The sequence below is a fragment of the Perissodus microlepis genome, chromosome 19 (assembly GCF_051167445.1).
Source record: "Perissodus microlepis isolate ML-2025 ecotype Zambia chromosome 19, ASM5116744v1, whole genome shotgun sequence".
In the NCBI taxonomy this organism is placed as follows: Eukaryota; Metazoa; Chordata; class Actinopteri; order Cichliformes; family Cichlidae; genus Perissodus; species Perissodus microlepis.
Window position 1 is genome coordinate 17,549,339 of NC_140479.1, and position 15,123 is coordinate 17,564,461.

The 15,123-nt window shown below is 41.2% G+C and overlaps 2 protein-coding genes across 2 annotated transcripts in view; one reads left to right on the plus strand and one right to left on the minus strand.

Moving 5' to 3' along the window:
• Window positions 1-6,455, plus strand: part of stag1a (STAG1 cohesin complex component a) — a 41,707-nt gene extending 35,252 nt beyond the window's left edge. Inside the window, exons 21-32 of the mRNA XM_084914270.1 lie at window positions 428-520; window positions 707-881; window positions 1,014-1,153; window positions 1,499-1,600; window positions 1,712-1,860; window positions 2,320-2,448; window positions 2,762-2,964; window positions 3,089-3,257; window positions 3,374-3,490; window positions 3,631-3,745; window positions 3,846-3,926; window positions 4,922-6,455. Of these exons, the coding sequence (XP_084770396.1) occupies window positions 428-520; window positions 707-881; window positions 1,014-1,153; window positions 1,499-1,600; window positions 1,712-1,860; window positions 2,320-2,448; window positions 2,762-2,964; window positions 3,089-3,257; window positions 3,374-3,490; window positions 3,631-3,745; window positions 3,846-3,926; window positions 4,922-4,945 (1,497 nt within the window). The 3' untranslated portion in view covers window positions 4,946-6,455. The remainder of the gene's footprint in view (window positions 1-427; window positions 521-706; window positions 882-1,013; window positions 1,154-1,498; window positions 1,601-1,711; window positions 1,861-2,319; window positions 2,449-2,761; window positions 2,965-3,088; window positions 3,258-3,373; window positions 3,491-3,630; window positions 3,746-3,845; window positions 3,927-4,921) is intronic.
• A 1,011-nt stretch (window positions 6,456-7,466) lies between these two features.
• Window positions 7,467-13,448, minus strand: pccb (propionyl-CoA carboxylase subunit beta). Its single transcript, XM_084914271.1, has 15 exons — window positions 13,166-13,448; window positions 12,529-12,648; window positions 12,369-12,437; window positions 12,220-12,276; window positions 11,978-12,091; window positions 11,654-11,764; window positions 11,362-11,470; window positions 9,787-9,907; window positions 9,627-9,708; window positions 9,412-9,535; window positions 9,216-9,323; window positions 8,907-9,007; window positions 8,502-8,600; window positions 8,317-8,416; window positions 7,467-8,215 (listed from the first exon to the last, which is right to left on the minus strand). Exons 1-15 carry the CDS (start codon window positions 13,409-13,411, stop codon window positions 8,094-8,096), a joined length of 1,683 nt encoding a protein of 560 aa, XP_084770397.1. The 5' UTR covers window positions 13,412-13,448; the 3' UTR covers window positions 7,467-8,093.
• Window positions 13,449-15,123: the final 1,675 nt, after the last annotated feature.

Here is a 15,123-nt window from a genome sequence, read left to right on the forward strand (position 1 = left end):
CACTCAGAGTTTAGCTTTATCATTGGTCAGTGGCTCAGAGTGAATGCTGCCATGTCTAAGCATCAGTGGCCCAGAGGGACAAGAGCTTATCTGTATTTCTGCAGAGCGGGGTGGCTTAGTGTAGAAATCCATCTCACTGTCAGACAGCCCCAGTCCTCAGTCTGGGACTCACCCCAAATCTGTCTCATTTAACACTTAAACACCTTACAAAGACTTCAGCTCCCATTATAGGATATAACTTTTCTGAAACATTGTTGAAAACATCAAAAGTGTTGCTGAATTATTATTCATAATATTCCTTCATTCATACTGATAGGATGACAAAGACAGCTAGCCTGACTATCACAGCTGTTCATTAGTGACTCTTGCTAAAGTACTCATTATTTTGGCTGATTATCAATGTCTGTGTGATGCTCCCTGTGTGCAGGATGACCTGGTGGCTCTCAGGAGAGTGGTCAAGTCTTTCCTGGCAGTGTGTCAGCAGTGCCTGTCCAATGTCAACACACCGGTTAAAGAGCAGGTAACAGATGCTATTGTGTCACGAGTAATAGAAGAGCTTTGAAATCAACGTTGTCTCTCGATTTATGTAAAGGATGCATGTTTTCTGTTATCTCTACATATCATTATTTTGTTTTTTATATTTATATAATATATTTTATATTGACTCTTTGATCAAGCTGTGACAATATTGCTGTTTCTTGTTTAGGCATTCATGCTTCTCTGTGACCTGTTGATGATCTTCAGTCACCAGCTGATTTCTGGTGGCAGAGAGGGCCTCCAGCCACTGGTGTTTAACCCAGACAGCACTCTGCAAAACGAGCTGCTAAACTTCGTCTTAGACCACGTCTTCATCGACCAGGATGATGAGAGCCAGAGCATGGGTGAGAGAGAAGTTAGATCGGATCATGTTGTGGTTTCTGTTTCAGATCCAAGAAGATTTTAACTGTTACTAAAGGTTGAGAGAAGGTAGGGAGCTTTGTCATTGTTGTCCACTACTGTCTTTGTGCCTGCAGAGGGAGATGAGGAGGATGAAGCCAACAAGATCGAGGCTCTCCATAAGAGGAGAAACCTGCTTGCAGCTTTCTGTAAACTCATCATCTACGACATTGTAGACATGCCTGCTGCTGCTGACATCTTCAAACACTATATGAAGGTTTGTATGTAGCATGCATGCTGAAAAATAATAACCAGCTGATAGTTTAAAAGAGAGAAAATTTTGGAAAAAAACAAATATGGTGAGATAAAAAGCCATCACAAGAATTTCAGTACTAGTAACAATATCTTTGTTTCGCTCTGACACTGTTATGTTAATGTTAGCGTTATGATATAAATGTGGCTACTTCTGAGACAACAATGGAGCTGATTTACTGTGGAATTGAAAAAAAATGGTTTTAATTCACCTAAATTTACCTTTGATGCAAATCTGGGTGTGATATGAGATTCAGTGCATTAATTCAGACAACTTGGGCGAATTAACAGTTTCGTTTCTCTGCCTCAGTATTATAATGACTATGGCGACATCATCAAGGAGACTCTCAGTAAAACCAGACAGACGGACAAAATCCTCTGTGCCAAGACACTCATCCTCAGTCTGCAGCAGGTGAGACAGTGATGGTGCTTTTTACACAGCTTCCTTCTGTGTACTCTTAAAGTTACGAGTGCTCTCCTGTGCATACCCACTAACTCCTATGCACTCATATGTGTGTTGCAGCTGTTCAACGAGCTGCTGCAGGATCAGGGTCCCAACCTGGACCGAACGTCTTCTCACGTGAGCGGCATCAAGGAGCTCGCCCGGCGCTTTGCCCTCACCTTTGGCCTGGATCAGATCAAGACCAGAGAGGCTGTCGCCACGCTACACAAGTGAGATCACGAGCGCTGTGGTGTCTCTGTAAACGGAAGCTGTAGATTGATACTTTTAGCATAAAGAGTATGAGTGATTCCAATTTGTCTTTACATTGAAATGCCAATAATTGATGCAGGATTTTGGTTAATTCTTGCATGTTCGGGATGTGAAATTAAATCATTTTAACAACTTATTCAAGCCTGGGAGCAAAATGTTGAGTAAACTTTTACCGACCAGTTTTAGAATCACGTAGGAAGCATAAAGCAGACAGTTTTTATTTGCTTTTAAAGTTACATGAATTAAGTTAGTACAAAAAATGCACCGTTAATAATTAATAAGGATAGATTGAGGTTAAAAGAGTCTTTGTTATATACACCAACTGTTTGGAAAGTTGTAGTACTCGTGTAACTTTGTGTTGCTTTCTTTATTGCCATCTCTCATTGTTTCTCCTCTCTGTTGTCTTTCCATTGTGTCAGGGATGGAATAGAGTTTGCATTTAAGTACCAGAATCCTCGAGGACCAGAGTTTCCTCCTATAAACTTGGCCTTCCTGGAAGTCCTGAGTGAATTCTCCTCGAAATTAATCCGCCAGGACAAAAAGACTGTGTAAGTACTTCTATCCAATTTATCATCAGCTAATACTCCAGCTTTTATATACCTATGTTCCCCTGCTCCATTATTCACAAGGGGTCACCACAGCTGGTAGCTCCACATGTTTGATTCGGCACAGTTTTTATTTTGGATGGCCTTCCTGACAAAACCCCAACAGGATTTGTGTCTCCTTCCGGGATCAAACCAGCAATCTTTCGCTTGTTAGGCAACGGTGCAAACCACACTATGACACCACTAACACTCCAGCCCATGTTTTATTACTTACAAAGAAAAAGGATAATGCTATAAAATGCTTCTGCCTCCACAGCCACTCGTACCTGGAGAAGTTCATGTCAGAATCGATGTCAGAGCGTCGGGAGGACGTGTGGCTGCCGCTGATTTCCTACAGAAACAGCCTGCTGACAGGAGGAGACGAGGACCACATGTCTGTTACGTCAGGCTCAAGCAGCAAGACTGGCTCAGTCCGCAGCAAGAAGGGTCGACCGCCACTCCACAAGAAACGTATTGAGGGTGAGCAGAGATGAAGGATTGCCCATTTTATTGGGGTGGCTTAACTGAACTTGATCTCTTAAAGGAGATGAGACACTTACTCCTGCTGGTGAAACTGAAATTACTCTGTTTGCTTCATATTCAGAGGAGAGTAGCGTAGAGGGCTCGTGGATGATGCGCAATGACACCCTGCAGACACCCGGGGCACTTCAGACTCCTCAGCTCACCTCAACAGTCCTCAGAGAGAACAGACCAGCAGAGCACATGCCTGACCCAGACTCAGAGCCAGGATCAGAGAACGATTACGTACACAAGTGGGTTCATGCACATGTTGTCCGTAGGTGCACATGCACATAGAAATGTTAGCCCAGTTTTTAAAGTTACAAGACAGCAGCAGAACTAATGGACATGTGTCTTCGTTTGTCCTCAGTCCTCAGATGCAGATGTCATGGCTCGGCCAGCAGAAGATAGAAGAGGTGAATAGGAAGGACCGAACAGGCATGAACTACATCAAGTCTCGCAGCAATCAGGGCGTCCGGCAGACTGTGTAAGTGTGTATTTTGCTCATAAACCGTAAGCGTACTGTGAAGATGTTGGGTAAAAGTGGAAACACAAATTCTGTCCAAACCTTTATCCACCCTAAAAGTCACAGTAACCAAAATATCATAACCTGGCATTCCCTTTCAGGCGTGGGCTGATGGAGGATGACGCAGAGCCAATCTTTGAAGATGTGATGATGTCATCGCGGGGCCAGCTGGAGGACATGAACGAGGAGTTTGAAGACACCATGGTGATCGACCTGGTCAGTTATAAACTATTCATTTAGTTGATACGAGGTTTCAGGGGTTTTTTCTTGTTCTGGTTGTGACATGGCTTCTTACAAAATATTTGACCTTTTACAGCCACCTTCAAGGAACAGACGTGAAAGAGCAGAATTAAGACCGGACTTCTTTGACTCTGCAGCGATGATTGAAGACGAGTCGGTAAGTGATGATTTGCCAACTAAATATCGAAAAGAAAACTGAACAAAATAAAAATAAAGGATAAGAGGATAAATTAAGCATTCAAAAGCACAGAAAAACTGATTTAAAGAAGTCCTTTCTCTAACGTTACACTGGTCAACAAATTTCAGCTTCTGTTTAAAATATATCTGATCGGCTAACATTTCCAAGATATATAATTTTTCCATACGTTACACTCATGTGCATTAATCACAGATTATAAGCTTATGTCTTCTATGTCATCTGTTTATGGTTATTTATTTTTTTTACTTTAGCTGAGCACTTAAAGTTTTTTATGTAGTTTCACTAATTCAAACAAGGGCTTTTTTTTTCTCCTACACATGTGCTTTCAATCTAACAATGCACACACAATATTATGACATATAGACATGCAGGTTTCACTTATAGATGTTCCACAAACAGACTATTTAATGATGAAAAGTATTATTTTAGTATTTTTTAAAAATAAGTACTGTAAATTTGCACCAGCGGATTTCAGTTCCTGCTTCTAAGAAGGTCAAATCCAAAGCCAGAGTAGAGGTCAAATAGACGCATTTCATCAATCAGCACAATTTGATTAAAGTTGGATGGATAGTTTCTGAAAAGTTGCCATTGGAACAATAACACCTGTTCACATTTGGAATATTTTTACCAAAATTCTGGCATCAAAGTGTATTTTAGTTAATTCTCGTGGTAATTAAGAACTTTTGATCTTAGAAATGGCTAAGCAAACCAACAATTTTAAGCATCAAATTCAGTTTCACTGATTAAAAATTAATTAAGTTATTCTGAAAGCATTTTGGCTTTTTCACAGTACAGACATAAAGGTGAGATTTTAAAGTCCCTGCATATAAAGTGAACTTCAGTAGCAAAAGAGCAAACACTGCTGCACTTTTTATATAGAGCATGTACTTTTTCTTCTTCTTCTTTTTTTTGGGGGGGAAGGTTTTCTGACTTTCTCATCTTCATTGTTCCAGGGATTCAGCATGCCCATGTTCTGATCTGGAAACTGGAAAAGATCCTAAGATCAGGATGCTAATCAGGAGTAAACAGAAGAGGAAGGTTTAGCCCAGATCACCTGCCAATCAAGACTCGTAAGATGAAGAAAAAAATCATTTTTGAAGTACTTTTCTTTCTCTGTAAGACATGATGGAAGGATGCTTTTCAAGAGGATCTTCTGAAACTGCAGGATCTCACCTGGAGGCGAGGATCCGCCCTCTTCAGTCAGGCGGATCGGAGGATCCACAGTGTAGTCTGAACTATTCAAGAGCCTTGTCCTGCTTGTATTCTTCCTCCTCTTCCTCTTCAGCCTGTTGGTTTAGCACTTGTTAGCAGTACCTCTGATGGCGCTCTGGCTGCATAATCCTGCAGCCGGCCGACGAGTACTCGCAGTTTTTACAGCCCTCCCCCCTCGCTTCCCCCCGTTACACACATGTACAGTTGTTCGCTTCGGCTCCCAGTCTGCAGCGTAACACTCTGTACAGCCCCCCACCCCCCTCTTTTGGTGTTGCACTTCACCCCATCTTAAATCCAACTAAATGTTCTATATCTTTGCTCTTAATACCACCCACTGCCCCGTCTCCTCTCTCTGCCATCTCTGAGTCGTCGTATGTGTTGGTGCTGGTGCGTGATATGCGTGTGAAGTGTTGGTGGTGACCTCGGTTAGGCAGTGGGATGTGCACACAGAGGTCAACAGCTGTACACCGACCTGGAGGACGTGATGTAGCTGCCGTGTGTGCATGTGGTGTCAAAGCAAAGAGAGAGTTGTGTTATTTAACAGTGAAGATGCACATCTGACCGACTACGGAGAGAATCCACACCTTAAATCTTCTGCACACACAACCCTCCATCCCCTAAATAACGGCTTTTTGAACTAATTAAAAAAAAGTTAAAAAAAAAAAAAAAAAGACATATTTTCAATTCTGTAGCTTTAGTACTAAAGTTTTAAATCAAGTGTGTTTTTGTTTTTGTCTGATGTTTGTACAGCTTTTTCTTGAATATGTACCTTGTTTGTTGCCAAATTGTGGCCTACATACTAAAAAGTATATTCTAGCCCCTCCCCTCCACACCTGTAAGTCATATCCAACGGATACCGATGATACCAGCTTCCAAGCGCTGTAGGTCTGATTGCAATCGTTTCGCAGTTCACTATTACTCTTCAGTTTGTTCATTTTACAGGTGAAAACATTTTGCTACCTGCAATCAGTGTTAACGGACTCAGAAGATGGAAGACTTGTTGTTCATATCCAGTGCAGTGATGGATCTTTATGTATGACAGATTTGTTTGAATGTGTTTTGAATGTGTTCAGCCATGCCTCCACCCCCCCAGTTCAATATTTACAACCTTTATTCACTGGCTGGTTTGCAGTCCTGTAAAAATCAAAGACAATTGGATCTTTTCTGCAGTGCAGTTGACATCATTTGCCCCAAAATACTGTAAAAGCCTGTTTGTTTGTTTGTTTTTTTTCTGTGAACCTAAATTCTTTTTAATAAAATAAAATCTGTAATCAATTCATGGGCTGGTGTCTGTTGTTGTCAGATACAGCTTGATACAGCTAGAATGAACAGTTAACCTTCCTTAAAACCACAATATGGATTTCGGGGTTTTTTTTAGATTATTGAATATATTAGGCCTTTGTCAGAGTCCTAGTTTTATATCTTATAGGTCTTCTGAATAGGCACACATTAACCGAAGGTACAATATATAGACAACAGTCTTAAGCCACCTATGCATGACTTTTTTGCCCATTCATCTAGAAGAGCATTTCTGAGGTCTGACCTGGATGTTAGACGACACGTCCTGGCTGACAGTATCCATTCTAGTTCAAACTGAAGGTGTTTGATGGGGGTTAAGGTCAGAGCTCTGCATGGGTCAGTCCGGTTCTTCCACATCAGACTCATCCAACTATGCCTTTATTGACCCTGCTTTGTTTAGTAGGTTACAGTCATGCTACAATAGAAAATGTGTCTCCTCAAACTGTCTACACAAAGTTGGAAGGATAGAATTGTCCATAATGCCTTGGCAAGCTGAAACACTAAGATTCACTGGAACACAGAGGCCAAAGCCAGAACGGTGACCAAGAGTCAACTAAAATTAGATTTAAAATATTTTAGCTAACCCATATCCTTAATTTTAGTATTTGATAGTTTAGTAAAAATGTTATAGTTTGCCTGATGATGTATTGATGGACACACATAGTTGACTATGGAAACTGAAACTAAATTAAATTTAAAAAAAACAGTCAAAATGTATCGATTAAGAGGTGTAGTTCATCAGTTTTGTACACAGGCTGGCCCTCAGACTTTATGCCCTTTAAGTCGTTGAAAACTGACCGGTTCAGCTATGTCCATTTACCCTTAAACTATGAGACTACACCAGCTCCATCCCATTGTGTGTCTGTTGTGGGAGCTGGATCTGATCATGCACACTTAAAAGAATGTCTGAGATTCCACCAGATATGATCCAGCGTCTCTGGCAATCATGACCTTTAAAACAAAGAAAATGAATAAACACGCAGAATATTGAGGCCATGATTTATTTTACAGATGACAGTACAGAGCCTGCCACAGAGAAAAGGCACAGTTCCTGTTGGTAAGGACGTCTCCTTGACCTAAATGGAGGACATCAAATGCTTTAGGTGCTTTTTGAAAGCACCGAACTGTAAAAAACTGATATATAGTATATGAACAACTCTGAAAACATTGCACATGATAACAAACTTTAGTATGTTTGCATTTGCTGCTAACACTAAATCTCTGGCCTCTTAGATAGCCATATCAACAGTAGTTGCCAATATGACCGCTGTGTGTGACCACAGGGTAATTTATTTCAGATATTTTTAGGGATTTAATATAAACTATAAAGTAGTAAAGATACACATCCTGATTTTGTTGCGAGTGCTCTAGTATTTCCTCCAAATACAAAATCAATTATACTTAACAGAAATCAGGAGTGATCTTCACTTGCTGCTTTCAGTGGAGTGGTAAACTAAATCTAATAGACAGGCTCCCAATGTCACGAGGTACTGTTAAAGGTGGGTGAGAGAAAACAGTGAAAACTGAGTCTGCTGTCTGCAAAAACCCCCATTTCATTTGAAATGTAAAAGTCAATACAAATGCCTTTCCATAGTGTTAGTGTGGAGAACATTTTCACAGAGGAATGTTGGCGTGCTTCTTCCAGGGGTTGACCTGCTTCTTGCTGGCTAGCACCTCTAAATCTTGGCAGATCTTTTTGCGAGTTGTCGCTGGCTCGATGATGTCATCCACAAAACCTAAAACAAGCACAGTCGGATAAAGATGTACTCGGTTTGTTGGCGTATACACTGTCAGCAGATAAAGAGCAGGAACAGTCAGAAAAAAAAAGCAGATTTACCTCTGACAGCAGCTGGGAAAGGGTTAGCAAACTTCTCCACGTATTCAGCCTCTGCTTCTGCCTGGTTCTCCTTTCCTCTGAAGATAATCTGAATGGCACCCTGAGGAAAAAAAAGAAATTAAAACTGTAAAAATAAAGGAAGCAGAGAGAAAGGGACAAACAAAAAACCTAGAGGTAATGTGTACCTTGGCACCCATGACGGCGACCTCAGCTGTAGGCCAGGCGTAGTTCACGTCTCCTCTCAAGTGTTTTGAGCTCATCACATCATAGGCTCCTCCGTACGCCTGGGATGCAAAGACCAAAATAAAAGGATTAATTCAGCAACAAGCAGCATTTCAGACAGTAAATGAATGCAGATGTAAAATAATCAAAACTGATAAAATGCTAAGTTAAGTTTGTTTTTTTTGTAGGTGATTCAGGCTAAAGATTCCAGTGAAATTATTACAGAGGCTTTTATTCTGAAAAAGTTATCATCACTGCTCACAGTTCAACGTGGCAGTTTAATTTCACTGAACTTGGAGGTGCTTTTTGTAGGCAGGGCATTATACAACAAACAGCTGAGCCAGATGTGCAATAGAAACCTCACACACCTTTCTGGTAATGATGGTTATTTTTGGGACTGTGGCCTCTGCAAAAGCAAAAAGCAGTTTGGCTCCGTGTCGGATGATGCCTCCGTACTCCTGAGCTGTGCCTGTTGAGAGAAAACACAGCAGTTCTATTGGATAGGGGTTCAGACTATCAGATTTTCTACAGGTGGTCTGTTCAGTCTCATCCAACACACCAGAGAATCACTGGTCGTTAAACTAAACCGATTAAATCATGAACTTCAGCATGACAAACATGCCCTGCACATAACTGCAGCCTGTGTGTACATGCATGAGGATATTATCTAAGAATACCTGGCAGGAAGCCTGGCACGTCCACAAACGTGATGATGGGAATGTTGAAAGCATCACAGAAGCGAACAAATCGGGCTCCCTTCACTGAGGAGTTGATGTCCAAACAGCCTGACAAAGAAGACAAGTACAAAATGGATTGAATGGATTGAGTTTTTTTTTTTTTTTTAACTGTTAGCTATTCACATATTTTTCTTACCTGAAGCTACTTTGGGCTGATTACCCACAATGCCCACAGTGCGTCCATTCATACGGGCAAATCCCACCACAATGTTTTTGGCGTAGTTGGGCATGATCTCAAAGAATTCCCTCTCATCTACTATCTGAATAAGAAAAAGAACTTTTTTTAAACACACACAAAAAGGAAATGAGATGTTGCAGTACATGTTAGAAGGTGTATGTTTGTGCGCATACTGCATGAATTATGTCCAACATGTCGTAGGCTTTAGTTGACTCTAAAGGGACGATGTTGTCCAATGATGGTACCAGACGGTCGCTGAAAAACGAATGAGACATCAGACAAAAAAGGAGGGGATTTGTGATTAGTTCAATGAGGGCAAAGGTTACTGCCTACCTAGAGTCATGGGACTCCCTGATAGGTGCGGGATCCTGATTGCTAAGTGGCAGGAAGTTGAAAAACTCTCGCAGGTTGCGCAAAGCCTCAATATCATTCTCAAAAGCACGGTGAGCCACACCTACGAAAAAGCAATAAGACATTTTAACGAGAGTTTCTCTCAGATGAGTTAAACACCCTGACTTGAGCAGTAATCCTTGATTAGATTTCATTTGCTAAACAGATTTAAAAAGATGCTGTGAAAAAGTCTTAAACCACCCCTCATTTCTGTATATTGTGCTGGGAAAATAGGCAAAAGAAACATGCAAACAAGAATGAAAACAAACTGCATAAAGCAAAAGCAGGTTTGCACAATTCTAACAAGCCTGAAAGTCAATATTTGGTATGACTACCTTTGTTTTTCAACACAGCATGAACTTAAGTAAGGTTTCTTTAAGTAGTCTTCAGAATTCCTGAAGGACATTCAAAGCTCTTCTTTGGATGTTGGCAGCTTTTTGTTCAATTCTCTGTCAACATTCTCCCATACTGCTTCATTAAGGTTGAGGTCCAGCTTCCATTGTGTGTTTTTCTATTTAGGTATGCTTTTATTGAATTGGCAGGGATCACCGTTGTACTAAAAAATGAAGTTCATGCCAATCAGATGCTTTCCAGATGGTCATGTACAATGGATCCATCATGAACTACATTCATTTTCTGTGTTCATAATTCCATCAATTCAGACAAAATCTCCAAAACCACTGGCTGAAATGCATCCCCAAACCACAAAAGATCCTCCACTGTATTTTACAGATGGCTGTAAACTGTGTCAGGTCTCTTTTTTCCAATTTCTTAATGACTTTCACATACAGTTTATTTGCAGCAAATAGTTTTTAGGCCTATTATTTCTTGTTTTGTTCTACACTTATTCAGTTTTTGGGAATCACTTCTTAGTGCAAAACATAGAATTTTATGCCTGCCAAAGTGCTTAAATTCTCTTAAAAAAGTCAGGACTGAAAATGAGAGAAAGCAGCCAATGTCTAAAGAAATCCTGGAAAACTACTGCTCACGACCACTTTAAACAAATATAAAGAAAGCCTGGCTCCTTTGGAAGAAAAACATAAAGAATGGTAAATGGCCTGTATTTGTATAGCTAAGGACCCCAAAGCGCTTTACACATCCAGTCATCCACCCATTCACACACATTCACACACTGGTGATGGCAAGCTACATTGTAGCCACAGCCACCCTGGGGCGCACTGACAGAGGCGAGGCTGCCGGACACTGGCGCCACCGGGCCCTCTGACCACCGCCAGTAGGCAACGGGTGAAGTGTCTTGCCCAAGGACACAACGACCGAGACTGTCCAAGCCGGGGCTCGAACCGGCAACCTTCCGATCACAAGGCAAACTCCCAACTCTTGAGACACGATCGCCCCGAAGGTGGAAATGAAGGGTGGCTCAAGACCAGCTCAGACTGGTAAATGTGACAAACCTAAATCCAGTACTGGTAAAGCACCAGTGATTGCTACAGCTTAGTTTACAAAACTCTTCAACATCCACATATCTAAAAAAAAAAAAAAAAAAAAAAAGAGTCTGACCGGACACGGTGGTATGAGTTTTGGCTCCACCAAGCTCCTCCTGAGTCACATCTTCATTGGTGACAGACTTGACAACATCAGGCCCTGTGATGAACAGGTATGACGTGTCCTAAACACACAAACACAAATGTTTCTGTGCTTATTGGAATTGAATGCATCTCTTCTCTAAACACAAAATAGCATTTGCGTGCCAGTTTGAAAATATTTCAGGACTTTTTCATATTTCTTGCAGCTTAAATAGCATAAAACTAATATTTTACCTACAGTGGATTTTACTGTGTCAGCTACATACCTTAACCATGAAGGTGAAATCTGTGAGAGCAGGAGAGTACACGGCTCCTCCTGCACACGGACCCATGATGAGGGAGATCTGAGGGATGACTCCTGAAGCCATCACGTTCCTCTGGAAACAAAAACACGTACAGTGTCAGAAATACAACACCAGCTGTTGATGATGAGTTTACGGACATGACTCCCGCCATTTACATGGAATGTTAAACCGAAAAGAATGTAGGGCTTCAAGCTTCTGAGCTCAAAAAATCATCAGGTGCAAAACTTGACATTTTAAATTGATTTACATGAAAAAGGTCTGCACAAAAATATATAAATGAAATACCAGGAATATATCTGCATATCCAGCCAGAGATTCCACTCCTTCCTGGATCCGAGCTCCTCCAGAGTCGTTCAGCCCGATTACCGGAGCCCCGACCGTCATGGCCTGGTCCATGATCTGACCACAGATTTAAAAGTGGCACATCAAATGAGGAAATGACCAAAGACAAACACACCCATACAGATGCTAACTTGCTCACAGCTGACAAGCACAATGTTTAATGTTACTGTGAAACATCTGTATACCTTACATATCTTCTGTGCGTGAGCTCCAGACAGACTTCCGCCAAAAACTGTGAAGTCCTGCAAAAAACACAGAGTGCAAGACAAAGAGATTGTCACATAAAATCGAGTTGCCACATGTAGGTTTTCTGTACAATGAATGAACACTGTACCTGACTGAAAACATAAACGAGCCTGCCATTGATTCTACCTCGGCCTGTCACAACGCTGTCACCAGGGAACTATGAGAGAAAAAAATGATCAAAATTCCCTGAAAATGTCGCAAAATAAGAAACACGCTGCTGCAAGAGGTATTTGTGCACGACCTGTTACCTTGTTTCTGTCCTGCTCCATGCCGAAGTCGGCGCAACGGTGTTCCACAAACATGTCCGTCTCTACAAAGGATTCAGGGTCAAGCAGTAGTTGCACTCGCTCCCTGGCTGTCAGCTTACCCTGGACAGTCATGCATCAGATATGTCACCCATCAGAAAGTTTGCCTGCCACACTGCAAAAGCTATGGTTTTGAAATGTCTGGTTGCTTTAGATCAATGTTTCAAGTGTTGCATACCACAAGCAAAGCTGCCTCTTTATAGGAGTTTACTTCCCTAATTTGTCAGGTCTTATTATTTAATCCCTTACCAGTTTGTGAGCTGTTTAATTGTCAGAGGTTTATCCCAATCTCATAAAATAAATCATTACATATACCTTAAAAACATTTGTTATTGTGAAGTTTGTTGTTTAAATAAAATTAACCATTTCAGGGCTAAAACAAATAATAACAATGATAATAATAAACTTTTGTTTAAGAGGTGTGAGAGAGACCAGCAAAACAAACAAGCCCCTGAGCCTGACATTTAAAACACCAACCTCCTGGCTGCCAATGAATTTGAAGCACATGATATTATACAATTAAAAGAAATATGTGTTAATATAAAAAATAACAGCCTCGGTCTGCGATAGCTGATTTTACCCTTTTATGTTGTGCCTCTATCCTTTGCTGACCTCCCCCCTGCAGTGCCGCCTCTCGCTTCTGGTCAATCCTCTCTTGAACGGACAGGTGGCTGACGGAGTACCAGCGGCACGACCGATGCAAACTCGTCTGCGGTACCGTTACCGATACTGCGCCATATTTTACTCGCGCTACGCTCCTTAAGGACACCTTCAAACCATTTATCAGTCCGCAACTGCTTCGAGCAACACTGATGGCCGCCATCATTGCTGTGCGTGTAAGCTCTTCTTCTTTAGTGTTTAATGTCTGTTGACAAGCCAGCGTTGGGGCGCCACCAAGTGGAATGGAGTGTGGCTCGGGAGACGATCAATAAAGAGGGAGGAAAACCCCTTTCTGAGCTTAATTTTATGTTAAACATGTTTGTTTTTTTCCACATCTTACTTGCTGTTTGTTATATCCGTTTACTTCAATAGAACTGTCAGGGGATATAGTCCATACTAACAAACGATATGCTACACTTTTCTTATGTATTTCACTAAATTCTTAGGAGCCATCTGTCAGTATCAAAACACTAGGCCTGCAGAATCTATATAGTTCTGAACTATGCACTAGAATCAGGGAAGACTGAAACAATCGAGCTATACTTGTAAATAGCACAATTCTTATATCACCCCAAACAAATGAGGTTTTATCTTAAGATGTTCCCAAGCCTTCAAATACTCCTGAGATGTGTCACAATAGCATCTGGAATATAACTCAGTAATTCCATCATTTAATTTAAATGATTCTTAAAGGGCCTTTGTGTGTAGTTTGCATGTCTGAGTGACTCTGCAAGCCTCCAACTCCAGTTCAAAAAGAGGCATGCTAGCTCAGCTGGTGATTCTGAACTGCCTGTAGTTGTGGATGTGAAGGTGAATGGTTTCCTGTCTCTAAGCATCAGCCCTGCAATAGACTTACAAATGTCCTCTTGCTATAGATGTGTGGGAGAGAGTGTCCTGCTCTTCTGCATTATTGTGTGGCATGGGAGCTTCTCTGTAGAGATGAAGGCTCTGCTGAGGGTGGTGAAAGCTGCATAGACTATTGTTTGTAGCACCTGCCCCCACCACCACCACCACCACAGACATCACCAGCAGATGCAGGGAAATTGCCTCCTCTTTCTTAAAAGACTCCCCTTCAGGCAGGAAGCTGTGATCTAGAGCAGAACCACCAGACTGAGGAAGGATCTTTTTCCCAGAGGCTGTAAGACTTTTAAACTCTGCTGGTGCTCTGTAGTCTCTGCTACAGCCAGAGGTAACAGATGTGATAAATCACTTGTGTCTTTGCACTACCCTCTTCACATGTTTGTTTTATGTCTTATTTGTACTTAATATTTCCTATTTAAAATAATAAAAAGAAAAACCTGACATGATTGCAAATTTTAATTTCAGCTCGTGAGAATACATGTGCTGGAAATACAATGAAAACCCTATAAATCCTTAAATCCTTTGCCCGACAACAGCTGGGATACACTCCAGCCCAGCTGCAATCCTGACCTGGATGAGCAGTAGAGAATGGCTTCTTAAAAGCTTTTTTCCCCCTATTTCCAGGTGTATCCCTGAAACCCCAGAATAAAGTATATATTTTATATTTTGGCATTTGTTCTCAGCTTATTTATATAGTCCACTATACCAAATCATGTGACACATAGATGTCTATACTTGCTCAAATGCTGTCCATGCCCCAAATAGGGACATTTTTGTGATCTTCTGCTGCCTTGAAAAACAGATGACTTGAGGATTTTTAGTTTAGTTATTTCAGTTTAAATCCTCATTTGCGTGCAAATTTTTCACTTCATCTACTGCAGCTGTGAGCTGATTTTTCTTTGTCGTGTTTTATACACTTTGCTCAACCTGGGAAAATAATGTAGTTGGTCATTATTTTCTGCAAGTTCTAGGACAACAGCGGGCGGGGAGTCAAATGATGAAATTTTGACCAATAGC